The sequence below is a fragment of the Pipra filicauda genome, unplaced genomic scaffold (assembly GCF_003945595.2).
Source record: "Pipra filicauda isolate LSUMZ 115617 unplaced genomic scaffold, ASM394559v2 scaffold266_size1643727_pilon, whole genome shotgun sequence".
Classification (NCBI taxonomy): domain Eukaryota; kingdom Metazoa; phylum Chordata; class Aves; order Passeriformes; family Pipridae; genus Pipra; species Pipra filicauda.
Window position 1 is genome coordinate 27,945 of NW_024104383.1, and position 18,882 is coordinate 46,826.

At 40.4% G+C, this 18,882-nt stretch overlaps 1 protein-coding gene across 3 annotated transcripts; it reads right to left on the reverse strand.

The window, feature by feature from the left end:
• Positions 1-5,165: 5,165 nt before the first annotated feature.
• On the reverse strand, positions 5,166-18,143 carry UBE2I (ubiquitin conjugating enzyme E2 I). 3 transcript variants are annotated; one of them, XM_027736032.2, is made up of 7 exons: positions 17,973-18,143; positions 14,226-14,304; positions 13,906-13,989; positions 10,594-10,666; positions 8,824-8,933; positions 8,572-8,651; positions 5,166-5,825 (listed from the first exon to the last, which is right to left on the reverse strand). In XM_027736032.2, the coding sequence occupies exons 2-7, from the start codon at positions 14,289-14,291 to the stop codon at positions 5,762-5,764; spliced, it is 477 nt and encodes a 158-aa protein (XP_027591833.1). In that variant the 5' UTR covers positions 14,292-14,304; positions 17,973-18,143; the 3' UTR covers positions 5,166-5,761. The 3 variants fall into 3 exon arrangements, with proteins under 3 accessions (XP_027591833.1, XP_027591830.1, XP_039238275.1); XM_027736029.2 differs by lacking the exon at positions 17,973-18,143 and adding an exon at positions 17,760-17,861; XM_039382341.1 differs by lacking the exon at positions 17,973-18,143 and adding an exon at positions 17,145-17,237.
• Positions 18,144-18,882: the final 739 nt, after the last annotated feature.

An 18,882-nucleotide genomic window follows, 5' to 3' on the forward strand; every position in this document is an offset into this window, starting at 1 on the left:
ATAAAGTGGCAGTTGGAATTCTCACTTCATCTGGGGTTGTTTAGTCTGGAGAGGAGGAGGCTCAGGGGAGACCTCATCACTCTCTACAACTCCCTGACAGGAGGTTGTAGCCAGGCGGGGGTTGGTCTTTTCTCCCAGGCAGCTAGCAAAGACAAGAGGGCATGACCTTAGCTCTGCCAGAGGAGGTTTAGGTTGGATATTAGGAAGAAATTCTTTACAGAGAGGGTAATCGGGCATTGGAATGGGCTGCCCAGGGAAGTGGTGGATTCTCCATCCCTGGAGATTTTTAAAAAGAGACTGGATGTGGCACTTAGTGCCATGGTCTAGTAACCACAGCGGTAGTGGATCACGAGTTGGACTTGATGATCTCAGAGGTCCTTTCCAACCCAGCTGATTCTATGATTCTATGATCAATATAATGGTGACAATTTTTCAAATACAGTAATGTTTCTTTTTTTCAGGCATGTCATTGCTCAGAGTGGAATTGCAGTCATAGATTGCTCATGGGCCAAATTAGAAGAAACTCCCTTTAAGAGAATGAGGGGGAATCATCCTCGGTTGCTGCCTTACTTGGTGGCTGCAAATCCTGTAAACTATGGTCGGCCGTGCAAGCTGTCCTGCGTGGAAGCTTTTGCTGCAGCGTTTTGCATTGTTGGTAGGCTCGGTTTGTTGCCAGCAATTCTTACATCCTTAATAAATCGGAAGAGATGATCTGCAATAAAATAAACTGTAGTGCTGTCCCACTGGTTATCAGTTTGCTGAGTTTGGGATCAGATTGTCTAGCTTTCTTCCAAGTACTTGCATTGGGGTACCTGTGGAGTGTTCGTGTCAGCTACTAAACAGGACACATAAACTAAATCCTGTTTTTGTCTGGATGGTGCGTAATGTTAGAAAAACTGTTAAAAAAAAGACAGAAGACAGAATATGAATCCTTAGGCACCTTTGCCTTAGGGAGAGGTAGCAGCTGTCTGTTAACAGGGCGGGTTCTGGGTAAGAACAAAAGAATTTGCCCCTTCTTGTGATGTTTTGCAAACTCACCGCAGAACCTTGACAACTGAAGAGAAGTACTCTACCATACTGCAGACAAATATTATTTTCTGAAAGTACTGTATGTACAAATGCTCTTGTACTGAAGGACTGTGGGACCTAGAGCTTGAATCATTCATTACCTGTACAAAGTATTTTTATGTAACACTCACTAAAAGGCTATGAACTCTTCTTGGATTCAGTTAGATATTTCAAGTTAAACTGAAATTTTAAAAAGATTACAAATATTTTCAAAGTCTTAATCCCCTAATGCTGAAAAAAATGCTGGCAAACATCTCACTATTTTAGTGATACATAGGTATGTACTGAACTTAGAAACCTGTAGGCTGAGTGAAATCTCACACTGGAAAACTGATCACATATTTTCTATTTTAGGATTCCCAGACCTAGCCACCATTCTTCTGAGGAAATTTAAATGGGGTAAGGCATTTATTGACTTGAACAAAAATCTCTTGGAAAAATACGCAGCCTGTCATTGCCAGGACGACGTGCTAAGCATTGAGAAGGACTTTTTAGCTACTGTCCAAGAAACAAAAGATGAAGACGTAGGTAAGGAAAAAAACACAGGGACACCACACACCCCTTTTTCCTAACTAGTTTCCTTACAGTCTTTTCCTTTGATCTCGTGAAAATATTGGCAAGGTGGAAGATAAGTGCTTTGTTGAGATGTGTTCTTCTATCCTTATACTGTGTATTCTTATAAGAAACTTTACCCATTTTTTTTCAACTAGAATAGATGAAAATGACTAAAGCGAGTGAATGCATAGAGCAGTGCTTTTCCAGCCGAACTGTGAAGCAGCTACCCTGATACAAGTAAGGATACTGGAAAACTAAGGAGCAAAAAGAAAATATGATGCATTCTCATTTTATCCACAGATGTTAAAAGCTGAATATGAGTAAAAAGACTAGTAATTGAGAAGGAACTATAATAAAAATACAACCATACAGTCTGACAGCAAATCAATTACACATAAACCTAAGAAAGACCTTCAGTGAACATATTTATATAGTCCCCAATCAAGATGTTTCAAATCAGACTTATCAAGATAATTAAAATCATCTGTAATAAATACAAGTAGTTTATTCCCAAATTCTTCCAGAAAGTTATTGGACGCTATATTCACAAGTGACTGCTTGGTCTTATTCAAGACAGCACAAAGAAAGACAAATCAAATAATCAAGAACATATGAAAAGAGATGCTCCTAATTAACATTTTCCTGTCACAGTGGTTAAGCCCCATAAAACAGGCCAGGGGCTCATACTGTAAGGAGACAGTCAACAGCCTTAAATTGCTCTGAACTTTTGATCTCTTTGCCATTACGCACTGGAACGTGATGGAATGAAACCATCCTGTTTCTTGGTGGAAACCTAACTAGTTACATTAAACTCAAGCCAGTTCTTAAGGGGCAACACGACTATGCCAAATAAAGCACACTTGAATCTATGCACTTTCTGGATGGACTTCAGCCATCATGCCTTGTTTGACTTTTCTGTGGTAACAGTTCTCCCCAGCTGTCTAAGCCACCTCCCCTCTCTTCCCCACCTCCCCTGGTTTCTGATCAAACAACTATGGTAAACTTAACAGAAAGACTGAACCAGACTTCCTAGGTCTTCCCCTCCCTGCCAGTAATTTTCTGTGAAAATGAGGGCAGATGATTAAAATATGCCTTTTTCATCATGTGCAGTTTTTCTTCCTTTTTCCAGATCCATTTGATGTTGACTCAGGAAAAGAGTATTCTAATCCCAACAGGCCAGTCAGTTCCCCAGGGTAATGAAATTTAATTTAAATACTAGTTTTTCTTATTATAAGTTATTTTGCTTTTATAATCCTGAAAAATGTTTCCAGTCTAGCACAAAGCAAGGAAGACTCTGAGGAGGACAGCGTGAGCACTCCAGAGGATGCCACTGAAAGCAGTGAAAGCAGTGATGAGAGCAGTCCAGAAGATCATGGTACTGTAAAGTTACTGCAACAGCTGCCAATAAATCAACTATTTGAAAAGTGAAAAAAAAAAAAGAAAAAAAAAATCAAACCCAACCCTCCTCAAGAAACAAAACCCTCCACCTACCAGAAGAACATTAAAAACATCCCCAGTAATCCCAAAGAGTTGTAACATCTTGTATAAAGAAATTTCATTGTGAACAGTTAAGTGTGTCTTGTTCACCTGTAACTTGGTGCTTAGCAAATCTCAGTCTCTGTGTGGGTTTATAGGTCTTTTAATGAGAGCTCCAGAGTTATTTAATTTTTAGGTAGGTAACTATGGAATGTTAATTATTTTGTAAGGAGCCTGAAGCTCAGTAACAAGTTAAAAAAAAAATCCCTTTATTCTAATCAGTGTGTCTGGAAAGTAGTTTATAGGGATTATTTTTACCTAATGGTATATTAGGTAAAGCTTTTTAACTTCTGGGCTACATTTCAACAGGAAAACATGACTTAAGCTATTGCCTTGTTCAGAGGACCTGCCGTATAAGGTGCCTCTGACTTTGCAGGCTTGAACCTGCCATATGTGTTTCAACTACTACTTCTAGTTTAGGGTAAACTGCCTAAGCTTATAAAAGGAAAAAATGCTTCCTGGAATTCCTTTAACATCTCAGTGTGTCTTCAGTAACTTTACTGCTGCTGTTTACTCTCATACAGTCCTAAGCAACACCATGTTTTGGGACTTCATATTCAAAACTGTACCATTAAATTTCAGATGGCAGGTTCAGCAGTGCTGTCTCTATGCATTCTCAGCACTCCAAGAGCACTGCACCAAGTCACAAATACACACTGTCTGGCCCTTAAAGGTTTGAGTCAGACTCGTACCAGCACTTGCACCTTAGGCCACTTTTCCACATGCTGCCAGTTTGTACAGTGAAAGTGAGCCAGTAGCAGGTTTGTTCTGTACATTTAAATAGAATACTCTGAAGTTTCTAGCACCCAACTGAAACTTACTTTAAACAACTTCAGCAACTCTTCACTGGAATTGGAGATAATAAGGGCAATTTGTAGACTCACCTTCTCAGATCAAAGTTTTCCAAGTCACAGCAAGACTTTCTCCTCTTAACCCTCTACTGCTAGAGACTAAATGCCAGCCCTGTTGGAGCTCGAGCTGAGAATAACAGCAGCACTTTGAGTGGTACAAATATTCAATCTGCCTTTTAAAAAAAATTTAAAAAAAGAAGCACAAGTAAATTAATTCAGCAGGGAAACTTTGATTCAGTTTCTGAACAACTCACTGTCCCACCCATACGAAGTCTTTTCCAAATGAGCTGTTTCAGCAAGGGTTTCTAGATAGTGACAAAGCAATCCTACAAAATTTTTAAAGGACTGAGAATAATGAGGGTGTTAGCAATTCTAATTTAGGAATACTTTTATATTATAATGCCATAGTAATCAAATGCAGACAAGCAAAACAGATCTGAGAACTGAGCTGTAAAACACTTAGATTAAGTCTTGAGCAATAGCCATTTTTTAATAACAAAAGCCTTGAAGAAGCTATAGCTCAAATGGAACAAAGCTCTTAACAATTAATTTGTTTTGCAGAATGATTTTGACTAAAAAATACAATTAAAAAAGGCAGCGAAAGTTTAATAGAGGGCATATCAGCTTGACATACATGAAAATAACTTACATAATTTAACTGATTTCCTTTACAGAAGGAAACTGTCATTGCATAGATCACGTCCTTGTCCTAAAAGCTATATACATTGACATACGGAATAAGGCACAGAATTATTTGATAAACAAAACCATTTAAAGTCTCTAGTTTCTGTAGGTCCCCTTAAACTCCTTGGATGGCTTCTATTATTGTTCATATCAGTCTAATGCTTATGCTAACGTGGTCACACCAGTTTGCTGATCCCATGATGATGCACAGTAAGCAACTGGTCTCCAGTGAGTCAGAATTCTGTGTGCTGCCTAAAGGAACTGATCAGAGGTGACTTGCTGCAGATACCACACAGTGAAGGGCCACATTCATGTTGGGGGTTGGGGCAGGGAAAACAAATGAAGACACCATCTAAACAAAAGGTAAGTGCAGCATCACAGGCCTTAAAGATAGGACTTGCACTGAATTGTGTTCAGAGCCACTTAAATGGCAATCTTTCAATCATTTTAATGAAGATAAATGAAACAAAGCCCTTTATATAAACAGTTTATTTACTCTAAACAGCAACACAGACAGAATGCCATATAAACACAAAGGAAGTGACGCAGAATAAGGATGCTGGCTAACTTTGGATCTCGGAGGCTCTTAAGCAATAACAACCTAGTTTCTGAAAGATAGAAAAAAACAAATTCAGGGAGGGAAGGGGGTGCAGGGCATGATTTTTTTCATACAGCCAGCTAGAGGCTAAATACAGTTCTAACATTTTAAAGCATGCCTGCATCAGATAGCAAAGTAACTAGAGATACTAGTGAATTTATAGAAGTATAAAAGTTTATAATTTTACAGCAGTTGAAATACTGACATCAATATTAAAATAAAAGCAAGTTTTACATAACAATCAAAAATACAAAAGACTGAAGGAAGAGACCCTGTATGAAAAAACTGGGGGCAATTCAGCAAATTTAGAACTGTATACAAGTGGCGAATATGGAAAATGGCACACATACAACCCCCTCCCCTAAGTGGATATTAATTGTACATAGCAACATTAGATTTTGCAAAAGTTTTGTAAACAAGTTCGTGCCAAACCAATCCCTTCCTTTTTAAGATGTTGCATGACAAATGCTTATGATGGTGCAAACTTCTTGGCTTGTGCTCGAACCCTCTTTTCATATTCCACTCTGTTTTGGCTGAAAAGAGAAAAGGTAATTACAGCTGGAGAAATCGTTAGTTTCATATTGAGGAGAAACAGAAGAATAAGTCTTTGCTGAAGGCAAAACCATCAGATAGGAATTCACTGAACACTACAATAGATTAAAGGCTTTTCTAGACCATTACTTTAATAATTTACTTCGGATAGAAGATTGGTACTGTTCAACTCATCACTTCTCAAACATCACCTGTTGTCAAATGACTGCACTATTTGACTTCGTACTATACCTGCTTCTGCAAACAGGTTTGTGCCTGCTCTTTCTCAAGGCCAGATGTATCTCATGTGCAAACATTCTCATTCATCTCAACTTAAGTTTTCCACTCCTCACTCATGTTAAGACATGAGGTCATTAACAACAAATCCCTAACAGCACAAAGTCATTGATGAGAGCAGTTCACTGACAGTTGGTGGACTTCAAATGATTTTAAAGTATCATCTTTACTGCTGTGGAGAGAGAATGGAACTACTCTTTAAGAAATGGGAAAATAATAACGGTGTGGTAATTTCAGCCTGAAAACTCTGTGAACCTTGACTCACAGCTCTGGGTTAGGATCCTAATCTTCAGCTGGAAAAAAAAGCTAGCTCAACATAGTTCACTAAGTGTACCATACTTGCAACAGGATTGATTAAACAAGCAAGTACTACTCGAGGGAACTATGCCCAGTCATTAAGCCTCAGACTCAAGATGTAAAAGGGCGAGTTCTTTGTTTTCTATTCTTGGGCCAACAAGGAATGGTAATAGCTTAGTAGAGCATCCATTTACATTCAGTCGTCCATTTTGTATTAGCTGTCAGTCAAGAGCTGAACAGAAATTCGTTCCCATTACTCTTGTGCCAAAGGTAGTTTACAGTGACTAGATTTTGCGGACAGCTTTGCAGGAAATTTAACTTACTTTCAGCTATGAAGGTTTGCTGCAGTGAAAACAAAAAAAAGGCAGCAAATTATATCCTCAGAACTTGATAAGGGGGAAAAAGAAATGAAACCAATTTTGGTCAGATCCAATGAGCAATTACCAGCAAACAGACTGAAGGTATTCTATACATATTTACAAACTTTATTTCTTTTTCCTATAAGTTATATTGCATTGTCATACAAGAACACAGAGTAGCTGTTAAGTCTCACACCCACAGAATCCACCCAGAAGGATGCCTTCCCTAGTAGACCCTGCATGGTTGCAGCAGAGGGGGAAGCAGATGAGCACATCAGGAGTGTGAAAGTTACAGAACGACAGTACCAAAGCAATCCTGAGAATGAGAACAAGTATTCTCATCTTAAATACAAAGTTTAGTCTTGGAAAATTAGAAACTTGACTTAAAGACATCTATTTAAACAATGCTGCATCTTTCCCAGAATTGATCAACTATGCCACATTACAGATGCATGCACAACCCTGCTCTGTGTACAAGTTACTCACTAAGTAGTAAGAGAGACACTTTCAGACTGCAAAATTATAGGAACCCACCTAAAATACTATGTATGTCCAAGAGACATGAAGAAAGATAAATGGAAGACTGTATATACTTGAAGCAACAAAGATCATGTACTAGTTTAATCTCAATAGATTTCCCCTATCCCCCCAAGGACTTAAAGCAGAAACAAGACTAGCCAAGACTCCCATACATGTGTGTGAGAGGTGATTAAAAAAATACATGTTATACATGTATAACAGTATATTATTCCTGCCCAATATTCCCTCAGAGTGGCTTTTTTTTGATGAGGCCTGCCTCATCATTCCAGGCTCCCAAAGGTGTTCCCTGCAACTCTGGTCACTTAACTGTCCTCTGTATGCACTTGGCTCCATCAAGTCTTCAGTAAGTATTTAAAAAAATAACATTCGGTGAAGCCTTTAATTAAATGCAAGCCACACTACCCATCCCTATGTTTCCTTTTCACTAGGATCCTATAAAAAGACATTTTTGACACAGCTTGCATGTGCAGTCTCATACAATGCTATTTTTCAAACTTGGCAATCTCATGGAGGCCTCCTCTGTCCAGAACAGTAATTCTACGTTTCTATCCTGGTTATTATTTCAGTAGCTGTCAGTGCCAAAAAAGCATTCGTTTAAACTGTTTTGCTCCCCTAAAGATTATAGAACAACCATCCACTTTTAAAGGTGGGAAAGTTATTAAGCTTTTTTTAAAAAAAAGTTCTTTTTAGCTCACAAATTATCACCTTTCTCAACAAATGCAAACTTCATTCAGCTAAAGCTACAGGTGTTCTGTACTTTCTAATCCCTTTTGGGAAATGTAATTGTCACAAAACACCCTGTTTCCTACAGCACTCACAGCTCTCCTTTATCTTCAGGCACAAGTGCTTTCAGGTACCCACTTCTGGAGAGCAGTAAGTTACTCCTGGACTGACAAATGTTTCTTGTCACCTAATTCAGTCTCATGACACCATTATGCCTCATTACTACTACTCAGCCTTTAGGGGAAAGGATTCTGTGTTGGGTTAGAACCAGGATGAGAATCATAATCTAACTGAAGGAGTCTTCACACTTTATTGCTGTTGTGTTGCTATTAAAAGCTCCACTAGGCCTGGTTACCATAAGGTTACCATTTTGTTCAAGGTTAGCACAGTCTAGGCATCTCCACAGGATATAGTCATGAAGGTAAGAAAATTCCCCTGATCGTTCCTAAAAACATTTCCACGTTATGCTCCTAAGTAACAGAGAGCTGTATGCAATATGACAGCTTTCAAGCTAATACACAAAGATACTTACCAGTAAATTGTGTAAGCCTCTGCTTGAGCTGGGTCTTGAATATTTGGTTCATTTAGAAGTTCTTGTATTCCTAACAAGATCTGTGGAAAAAGGAGTAGAAGTAACATAGGCATAGATATTACTGAAAGATATTCACTGAATAACCCATAGAAATCAACTACAGAAACACAGAGTGAACATCTTACATTCACATCAGATAAGCAGACAACGCAAATAAAAGGGCAAAGAATAAGTGTAAGTACAACTAATGACCTGTTTAATTGTGATTGCGGGTCGCCAGTCCTTATCCTCCTCTAAGATGGAGAGACACACGGTGCCTGAAGGATACACATTCGGGTGGAATAATGGTGGTTCAAATTTACCTGATAAAGAAGAGAGAATTATTTCCATGCAGTGCTAAGACGAAAATCAGAGAGCTGGCTTAGATCAGTGGGGGAAAACAAAACCCCAACCCCCCCAAACCAACACTGGCAAAAGACATCCCCATGCCTCCAAAAAAACCCCCCCACAGATTTCTGCAGCTATTAATGTCAGGGGTTTTTTTGGCTCAGCCTGCACCTAAGCATCTGTGGTATCAATCCAGGCAATCTAAGATAATAATTTTGACCAGTAATCTTCTGGTTTAAGAATGGAAACTGACAAAATAATTCAGAGTAGCTTTGTGATAACGACTTTTTAAAACCAGTTCTGCCTTTTCAGCCTCACATACTACTATATAAAGGAAAGATATGGCCCTTCACTCATCTTTTCTCTTCTTACTTTAAAACTGAAACTTTCATACAAGAAAGACTTACGTTTCTAGCATTTCTTTCAGTTTCACTTTTCCTATGTATTATCAAGATGCACTGAACAAGAGGAACCAAATTTAAGTTACAAGACTGACTTAAGGCTTGTGCAGCTTTCCTTCTGCCACTCAATCTATATTCTGGCATTTCTTTTAATCTTTACAGGACTTAAATGCAACAGCCACCATCTTGAGTAAAGCAATAAACACTTCTTTAGCAATATATGAAATATCTGCATGTTAGTGCAGTTTTCTTATCCAACATCACAAGTATTCACATGCCATAACAATCTTGCTGCTCAGTAAAGTTCAGTGGTACCTCAGAAGCTGCACTGGCAAGGAGTCTTACCAGTCACATATACATCTTATATTAAGGCATGACAATTCATTTAACAGTTTCAGGATGTGATAACTGGTATTTCTCAAGATAATAACGTTAAATATTGTCTAGTTAAAAGGGATGTTTCCCCCTGTGCCACATGTATTTAGGTGGTAACAATCAAAATGAGTAGCCAAGACAACTGATAGAGCTAAAATATGCAAATGTGATGACAGATGAACTGCTGTCAAAAAAGCCCTTTGTAATCACTGTCATTGCTTTGAGATGGCAGCCAATTCAAGAACCATGAAACTACACAAGGCAATAGATGTTTTCAGGTTTCTACAGTATGAAAGTTTTGAGAATGTGTAAGGAAAATTCAATCCCAAAACTTAATATGGAAATTGGGTATCTGAAGATCTGTTATGCACAGTAGCAGAAAAAGAGCAGATTCATGGTTTAGAGCAAGCTGATTATAAGGTTCAAGTTACTGGACCTTCTTTTTCACTAAGTTCTTGTCTTCTGAGTTCTTGGCTGAGAAGACCAAGTTAGCAGTAAGAATACGCAAAGGGATTTGGCCTGAGCATCCCTACCTACCAGCTTCCAAGGAGTGCTGATCACGTAATGAACACTTCAAGCAATGCTTGTGTCAAACTCTGAGGGAACCCACACAGCAATCTCCCTCTCCTCCCAATTTTGTTATATTGAGCACTTAACTGATTTCATCACAACTTTTTTAATGCAAAGTGGTGAGTGTGGAGGGGGAAAGCAGTGTGACCTAAAAAGAAAACAAACAAACAAACAAACAAACCCAAACAAACCCCACAAAGCTGTAAGAAAGTAACAACCATTTGTAGAATCTTGTGTATTAGTTCAACACTTCTCTAATAAACCCATGGTTTTCAGTAATTTTACTTACATTTTGGGGGTGAAGAAGGATAGTCATCCTTGAAAAGCATCCGTAGTTTAAATAAGCCTCCTTCCCATGGTGTCTATAAAAAGTTAAGGTAAAGTTTAGGTTACAGCAAGGAAAAGTCAAGCTTGTGGAAAGCAGCTTACCAAGAATACCATTTCTCAGGCAAAGCACAAGACATTTTTCTGCTACACAGCAGAAAAGAGCTGTCCTACACTGCAGCACCCCGTCTACACCGAGGAGAGTTATCCGACTTCTACTACATAAGAAACTGAAGTGGAAAAGCAGGGGTTTCTTTCTTCATTACAGCTACTAAGTGTTGCTGAGTCATCAACAAGAGTCAGGATCATTGCCAGTAATTCCATATAAAAGTAAAATTTTCACAGTACATAAGAACAGAATACTTCCCAAGTTTTACGTGATATACACATGCAATGAAGAAGGGGCTGTTGTACCCCCACTTAAGTCTGAGAAGATGGGATATGGATACACCCTTAAGCACGTGGGTGTAAATGGCTTCTATTGTGCCTTATGAGAATGTGGCAAATAAACCCACAAATGAACAAAAATGTGGACAGCACTGTAGTATTGCTACAGTTACATGAGGTTCACTAGTCTAAACTAGCCTTGCCTACATTTGGTAGCATGGAGTCTCAGATTCCAGTTTTTTGTAAAATAGAAATTCTAAGAAGCTCTTTATCCCTATCCAAAACCAGGAAGAGCACTCATAGGAGCAGTTCCCATGGCACAGAGCAAACCAAGTAGGACTGTACTAATCAAAAGGGTCACATAAACAAGAAAAAACATCTAGCAATAGACAAAAAGGCTGTCTCAAATATACAAAACACGTAAACAAGGAAAAAAATCCCCATCTTCTGACAAACTGAGTTCTGGTAAGAGGTGTAGAAATACAGAAAATATTATTACAGATGTAAAATTCAGACCACTTCTCTGTAACTTGCCCTTGCTATGTAAACACTGCAATGGAAGTGCATGTTGAGTTCATCCACTAAAACAACTGGAGTAAAGATGGTCTCACATCTTACGAGCAAAAAGTGATCAAATCTTATCCTCACGGGCAGACAGATATGTTTGAAGTCTACCTTAGGAGGAAATTCCTAATTCTTTCTTATCTGAAATACATGGTTTTTAGCTGAAAGAAGAAAAAAAACAAAATGCCAAAACAGAACACCCCAAAAATCCACAGGGAAAAAAACAAAACCACTCCATTGTAATTGGTAATCATTATGCAAAGCCTCAAGCTAAAATAGCAAAAAAGCCATACTAGGAAATAATAAGATAACAACATTTTCAAAAGTGAATGAGTTTGATGACATTCGTTATAGTGTATTTAAGCAACTTGATCTAAACTACTGTAGTCAGTTGTCAACAACTAGAAAAATCTATTCTCCATACCTTGTCAGAGGAGTCCCTCTTTAGAAAACAGGAGCTTTTTGACAAAATAAACTTTACCTGTTTTGTTTGCTTTCAGTCTCAGGGGAAGACAAATAGCTTTTAATAATTTCTTCGAGTAGGAGGACAAGAACAGTCGACAAAGTTTTTACTGCCTTTCTGATAGAGCAACACACTTTATGGGTGAAAGAGTGGACACTGAAAGGCCTCACTAAGACAGCAGTGTGACAGCAGTGGCACCAAGACCACACTGCATTACAGGACTAGTTGCAGATCTCCTTTGAGTCAAATTCTAGGTAGTTCACAAGTGATTTGATGTCAAAAAAAAGTGAATGGAGATATCCAACCCAGGACTAACACCACTTCTATTTTTGATCTGGCTGCAAGTAAGCATTTTAGTAGTTTCAACTGCTCATCTCAGGGGAAGCAGCAGCACAGCATAAAGGCGATAGCCAACTGCTGGGTCTCGTAGAGATGAGCAAGTCATGCTGCTGCTTGTTAGAGACAGCATTTTTACTTGAGTAAAAACACTTTTTTTTTTTAATAGTAGAAATCATATCAGCATAACTGATCTTTTCCTGGCGTGACACATTTTCTAGTAAGCAAGAAGCTGTCTCTAAGGTCTTGCTTGTTCCATTTTGTGGTTTACAAAACTTCAAAGCAGCAGCATGAAGATTTGGTAAGGCATGAAAATTTTACGTAAGTATTATAAGGTGACATCTTGATAAGGTACATAAATTATACGGGATAATCTTGCTTTAGCAGAACACAAGGGGATGAGTTTTTCCTTACACTGTTAAATTATTTGTAGCTGCTTCTTTAAGAACTAACTTGAGCTGTGCAGACAACTACTAAAACTAAGCTGTAACTGTAACAGCAATGCCACATTCAGCATTAAACTGAGGCAACAATACAGAACCAGCAGGTTTTGCCTACACAGTGTCTTCTCAGAAGCTAAGAAACAAGATAATAAGGGAATTCAAACAAGTTTGCAAAAGGCAGTAGAACAGGGAAGGCAAAAAAGTCCAATGTCCAATGCAAAACACTGAAGACCCAAAGAATTAAAACCACCAACTAATTAATAGTAGCATCTCAGAAGAAACAACTGCATCCAATGAATTCCAGAATAATATCTACATGCTAAATAACATCTTGAAAAATAGAAAAACTATTCTGCTTATAATGACAGTGTAAAAAAAAAAAAAATCAACGAAGTTTCACACATTAATGATTATTTTCACTAGAAAGCTTGCATTTGTCCTATCCTCCAGAACCAGATCAAGCTGATAAAAATTAACAGTTCTGATAGCTACAGACTTTTTCCTTTCCCTTGTTATTTTAAGGTAAGGGACACAGAATCACAAGTGAAATCAGATAAAAAGAAACATTATTAGAGAGCTCTATCTTCTTTCCCCAATACAAAAGAGAAAGTTCCATAAAATGGAAGACAATGAGATTCCACATAGATAACACAAATTGTTTTCCATGAAATCCAAAAAGATAAAAATGGTGCACTTCTCTGAAGGATCTCACTATTAACCAGCAGAGGCAGTTAACCCAGCAGAGGCAACATTTTGGTAGTAATTACTTTCAACCTTTAGGGCTTAAAACAACATTTAGTAAGAACTGAAATCACAAAAAACCCTGACATGAAGCAGAAGACAATCTCCAGTTTGTTCAATGCAAGATTCTTACACACTCCTCTGAAAACTTTTATTCTTAAGGTGGTCAGGTTGAACAGGCTCATGGTGTATTTTGTCCAATACTCTCACCCCACTGCACTTGGATTTTAAAGTAGCAGCAGGATCTAGGCATTTTTATTAAACTAAATGTAATTTGTATTCTCTATTGTTGGTGTAATGCATGAGCAGATTTAGAAGAAGTTAGGAGAATAGTAAGTCTTACCCCTTTCTTTCCTGGAATAGCACACTCCCAGTTCATTAGATTCATTGTGCCATCTGGATTTTTTGTAGGTACTGCTACAAATCCCTGAATTAAGGCAAAAAGCCAACGGGTGAGGATTTTAGAAGATGTACTTAAAATACTTCATGACATATTTTATCTTTACACAGAGTTACTTCTTTTTGCACTACATAGTTTTTAAGCAGCTTTTTTTTAATTAAAAAAAAATTAATTTTAAAGAAATCCCATCAAGGTAAAGAAAAATCATCACCAGAACACCAAAACAGCTGCAGAGTCAGAAATTTGGCAGTTCTCATACTTACAAATGGATGATCTTTCCTCCAGGCTTTTCTCTCCTGTGCAAGTCTGCTAAGAGCTATGCCAGACATATTCAGAGTCCCTCTAAAACAAAAGTAATTGCTTTTAGCATAAACTTTTACTTATAGTCTAAACAACACATTATATTACTTGTTAATAAGCCCTGCTCACTTAGGAATTATTTTGGCCTCTGATTTTCAGTTCTGTAACTGTTTAAACTGAAGACACGTTTTTGCACAGCATGCAGAATTTAACATCAGGAATAACATCAAGTTTGCCCATGTCATCAAGTTCTTAGTTACTGGACTTGACCTACAAAATTCTATCCTTACCTTGTTGCTTTATATTTGAACTACATCTCAGAAGCAACTTTGACAGCAGCTTGACAACACAAACTCTGTTAGTAATGGAAAGAGTGCTCAGACTTCCTACTTGTGCAACTGATAAACATGTCTCTAATTCCTTCCTACACCACATAAGGAATGGTTTTCCTCTGCGGGCAAACACCTGTACTTCTCCCATTTCTGGCAAATGGGAATAAGAAATGTTACTTTTAGGGTAAATTCCTTTTGAAAGCCGGTATTCCACACAAAAGCAACACAGGCACAGAACTTAGCAAAGTCACATCACTTTTGCAGTGATGCCACTATACAACTTCTAGACAACAGCAGGAACAGACAGCAATACAGAACTGAGCTAAGGAAGAACCAGTGGCTCATTCCACAAGACAGGTTTTCAATTCCAGTATCAACTGAACGATATCTCCGCACCTTCACTGCCTCAGTAACAGCCAAGCATGGCGACCAAGGCTGCAGAGGAAACCTGCAGAGCACAGGTCACTGCTGCATGACACAGAGCAGTTCCAGACACGATGGCTGCACAAGTGGTGCTTTCAAATACAGGGGAGGATTCTCCATTTACTCAGAACAGTCCTCGAAGCAAGAGTTTATTTTTCATTGTCAAATTATCTAAACTCAGGGTTTCATTAGCTACCTGGTCAAAATAAACACCAATCAAGGTTTTTAATCCTCCTCCCAGCTGCACTTCTACCCATCCTAAGAGCTGATAATTGGCAGTGGGAGAAGTCAGGCCAACTTGTTCTCAACTCCACATGTAGCTCACAAGCCTTTATGACAGCCAGGAAAGTAGAAGTCTTACTGTTCTCTTACTGTTAGAACACTTAACTACCTCATAGAATTAAGGAAAGTAGTATTACCACTCCATTGAAACAAACACTAGTTAAGCATTATGCAAAATTTTACAATCTCTCAACATGTAGATTACTTATAAGAGTATTGCAGTCTACAATTACTATATCAATTGTAGCTCTTTAAAAGCACCAGATTAAGCATTTTATGCAGTTCCTAGGACAATGGATATTTCAAATCCCTTCTTCCAGCCTTTTTTTTTTCACCTTCAAACTAGCAACTAAATTAACGTGAGATAACGCTTTTTAAAAGGGACCATTAACACTCAGTGAACAGACACATACAAAAATCCTATATTGTTCAATTTTTCCTCTAGAATTCCCAACACATGCACCTGTATCTGAGTTATGTCAGAAGATTTGCAGGACTTAGTCAACACAAACTGTACACAACTTTGGGTTTTAGTCTGTTCACACACAGGAGATATGGAGCCACTGAAAAAGGTACCAGTGGAACAAAAAAAACCCTCTCCCTTAACCAAATTATACATGGAGTCATTTTAAATATGCTGTGAGCCCACACACTTGCAACAGATGTAAACAAACTACTGACTATACAGCAAGATTTCAGTTGCGCTGCTGGTATCTGGTGGTCCAGTAATACCAACCTTCCCATCATAGTTTGAGAAAACTATTTTTTTGCTTATAAACCATCCAAATATTCTCAGTTTAGTAAATCAGCTACCTTTTCTGCCAAAAAGACACATTACAGGATGCTTTCAAATACATGAATTCCATTTCCTGTGGCTAATAGCCAATTAATTACATGTACCCCAAGGGAAATGCCAGTTTCTCACAGGGCACATTAACAGTGTATGTCCTACAGAACATGGCCAATCAAATAACTTTTCAAGACAAACCCCTCAGTTTTCAGGCCATGTATCCTGCTTTTGTTATGCACTATACTGTGCCCTAGTACATTAAAGATTTGCTTATGTTCTACAAATACCTTTTCAAACCTTGAGGCATTTTACTTAGTTCAGCACTGATAGACTACATCCAAAGTTTCAGTGTGTGTGAGAGACAACAGGCTTCATGTGCATGGTTCCCACAGGCTTCAGTCATACTGACATGGGCAGACAAGCACCTAAAACCTCATCACAGTTTAGTAGAAAATAGAGATTAGACAGAGAAGACTGAAAGCCTGTTTCAAAAATTAAGATTCCATTAGGTAAGCATCCCCTCAAAAGCAATCTGTTAACAAATTGCCAATATTTACTCTCTATATCCCCATCTATTTATGTGCCACATCACTGGAAATAATTTCACACCAGAGGAAGTCTATCAGCCCTACCTTGTACATGCCAGACAGGTCTAAGAGACCAGTTTTCACACTTTATTTGAGTTTAATCCCCCAAACACACCCTAGCATTAAGAGGTAGCAGTGTCCCCTATCAAGTCAGAAAGTTAATTGAAACTTCCAAATTTACTCAGTTGCTTATCCCTGCTTCTGTTACTGCCTATTTTGGAAAAAGGACAAAACAAAACCAATACACTCATCATAGGTGCAAACTTTTGTGTTCCATTACAGAACATCTTCCCCATCTACATCCTCTTATGGAACAACCTCCTGCCATGCACAAAATGCAATTCTTGCAAAGAACCATTCCCGTGCCACAGAAAAGTCTCTAAATACATCAAAACCACGCTCTTTAAATTTCAAGAATTTCCAATAGATCTTATTAATTCTAAATCCCAAAACGTTCAGATTACCAACCTCACATTTTTACTTCGCAGGTTAAATACCGACATAGGAACAAATTATTATGGGAGTCACGGCTGGGCTTCGCGAACGAAGATTTGGGAAAGGTCTCTACCCACGTTTTGCTCCCCAACTGTACAGACTTTTATTTTTCAGAAGGGTGGAGAAAGCCACGGGCTGAGGTTTAATCAAAGCCAACTCTGGACTGGGATAAAAAGTCTCCTCTGCCTGCAGCAAGAAAAAGGCAGAAGAGGCCAAGCGGCGACCGGAGCCGCACGGAGAACAACAGAAGATGCCGCGCGGCGACGGGCTCGGTGCTGGACGGCCCGAGGCCTGCACGGGACACCCCGGGCCCGCCCGCCGATGCCGGGCGAGTGCCCGGCGGGGCGGGCCCGGCACGCGCAGGCCCGGCGGTTCCCGGCCCTCCTGGGCGACCTCCTCCACCGAGACCCGCGGGCGGGCAGCGCTGCGCTCCGGGCCCGGCCTCAGGGCAGGAGCCGCCGGGCCCGCACGCCCGTGGCCGCCAGGCCCGGCCCGGCCCGCCGCGGGCAGGAGTCGTCGGCCCTGCCTGCACCCGCCCCGCTCCCGGCCCCGCTCCCGTGCCCAGCCCCGCTCCCGGCCGGGCCTCACCGAGAGCCGCCGCCGCCGCCGCCGCCGCCGCCGCGCGTGTCCCGGATCGAGGCCGCGCGAGTGACCCGGATGTTCCCGCTCCCCCCCCCTTTTGTCTCCACGCCGGAGTTTCCCTCCCTCTCGCCCGGGAGCGGAGTGTGACAGCACTATTATGTCCCTCGGCCCGACCCGTCCGCGCCGCACGCCGCCCGCCACTCGCCACGCTTTACGCACCCTCGCGACACAGGACCCAGAGGTGCCCGGACGATGCCTGAGCACAAAGCGCCGGCAGGAATCCAAGCAGGGCTCTCCCAGGACCAATCCCTCCTCGCGCCCCTGGCTCTCGCCAGTCCCGACCGAAAACTGAAGCAACCTTCACCTCCTACGCTGCGGAACCCGCCCGCACCCTGAAAACACCCCGTCCCACAGCGGGCGGGAGCGCGCGGTCTGGCCGAGCCCCGCCCACTGTGCCCAGCCGAGCTTCTGATTGGAGGATGGGCCCTTGCCCTGGTGACGGGCAGGCGGCGCGGCCTATGGGAGGGCGCGGGGCGGGTTCCGGCCGCGCGCTGGATACGTGATGCTCGTGCGGGGTTTGGGTCTCTTCGGGTTTTGGAGGGGTTTTAGCGGGTAGTTGTTTGGTTTCGGTTTCCAAGAACGCATTTTTAGTGGCAGAGTATGAGTCACATTCTGATCTCGTCTTTGAGTTATATTTCTAATTTTAATGGAAAAATTTCTAGTCCCGGATGCTCTGCCTGGCCGGGCCCTGCGCTGTGTCGGTGCTTCTGGAACTGCGTGCTGGGTACTATTACAGTCCAAAGGGCTTCTTGGTAACTCTATAATTGACTGTCTCAATAACTAATCACGTAGATTTGAGTCAGCCCTAGTCAGAGCGTGTGCTGAAGGGTCCCTCTGGCTGAAAAAACTTTCACCGGCAGCAAATGCCCACGGCGGCCCAGGACAAACACATCCCCCCTGTGCACCTTTCCCAGCAATTTCAGTGATATTACCAAAAGCAGTGGAAACTGTTCCCATTCGGCTGACTAGATCTATCTCATGAAATTGCAAAAACTGCAGTCTTGGAGAACATCACATAAATATGGACTATGTGTTTATTACTACCAGGCAAGACCTCAGCCCACTGAAA

Bases quoted from the DNA above. Each gene is read 5' to 3' on its own strand.
- UBE2I (XM_039382341.1), bottom strand. From the start codon at position 17,179: ATGTCGGTATTTAACCTGCGAAGTAAAAATGTGAG. The intron at 10,667-13,905 runs GTAAGACTTACT...AACTTTTTATAG, and splicing joins CTATTCCAGGAAAGAAAGGG to ACACCATGGGAAGGAGGCTT. The intron at 8,934-10,593 runs GTAAGTAAAATT...CTTCTTTATCAG, and splicing joins TCCTTCTTCACCCCCAAAAT to GTAAATTTGAACCACCATTA.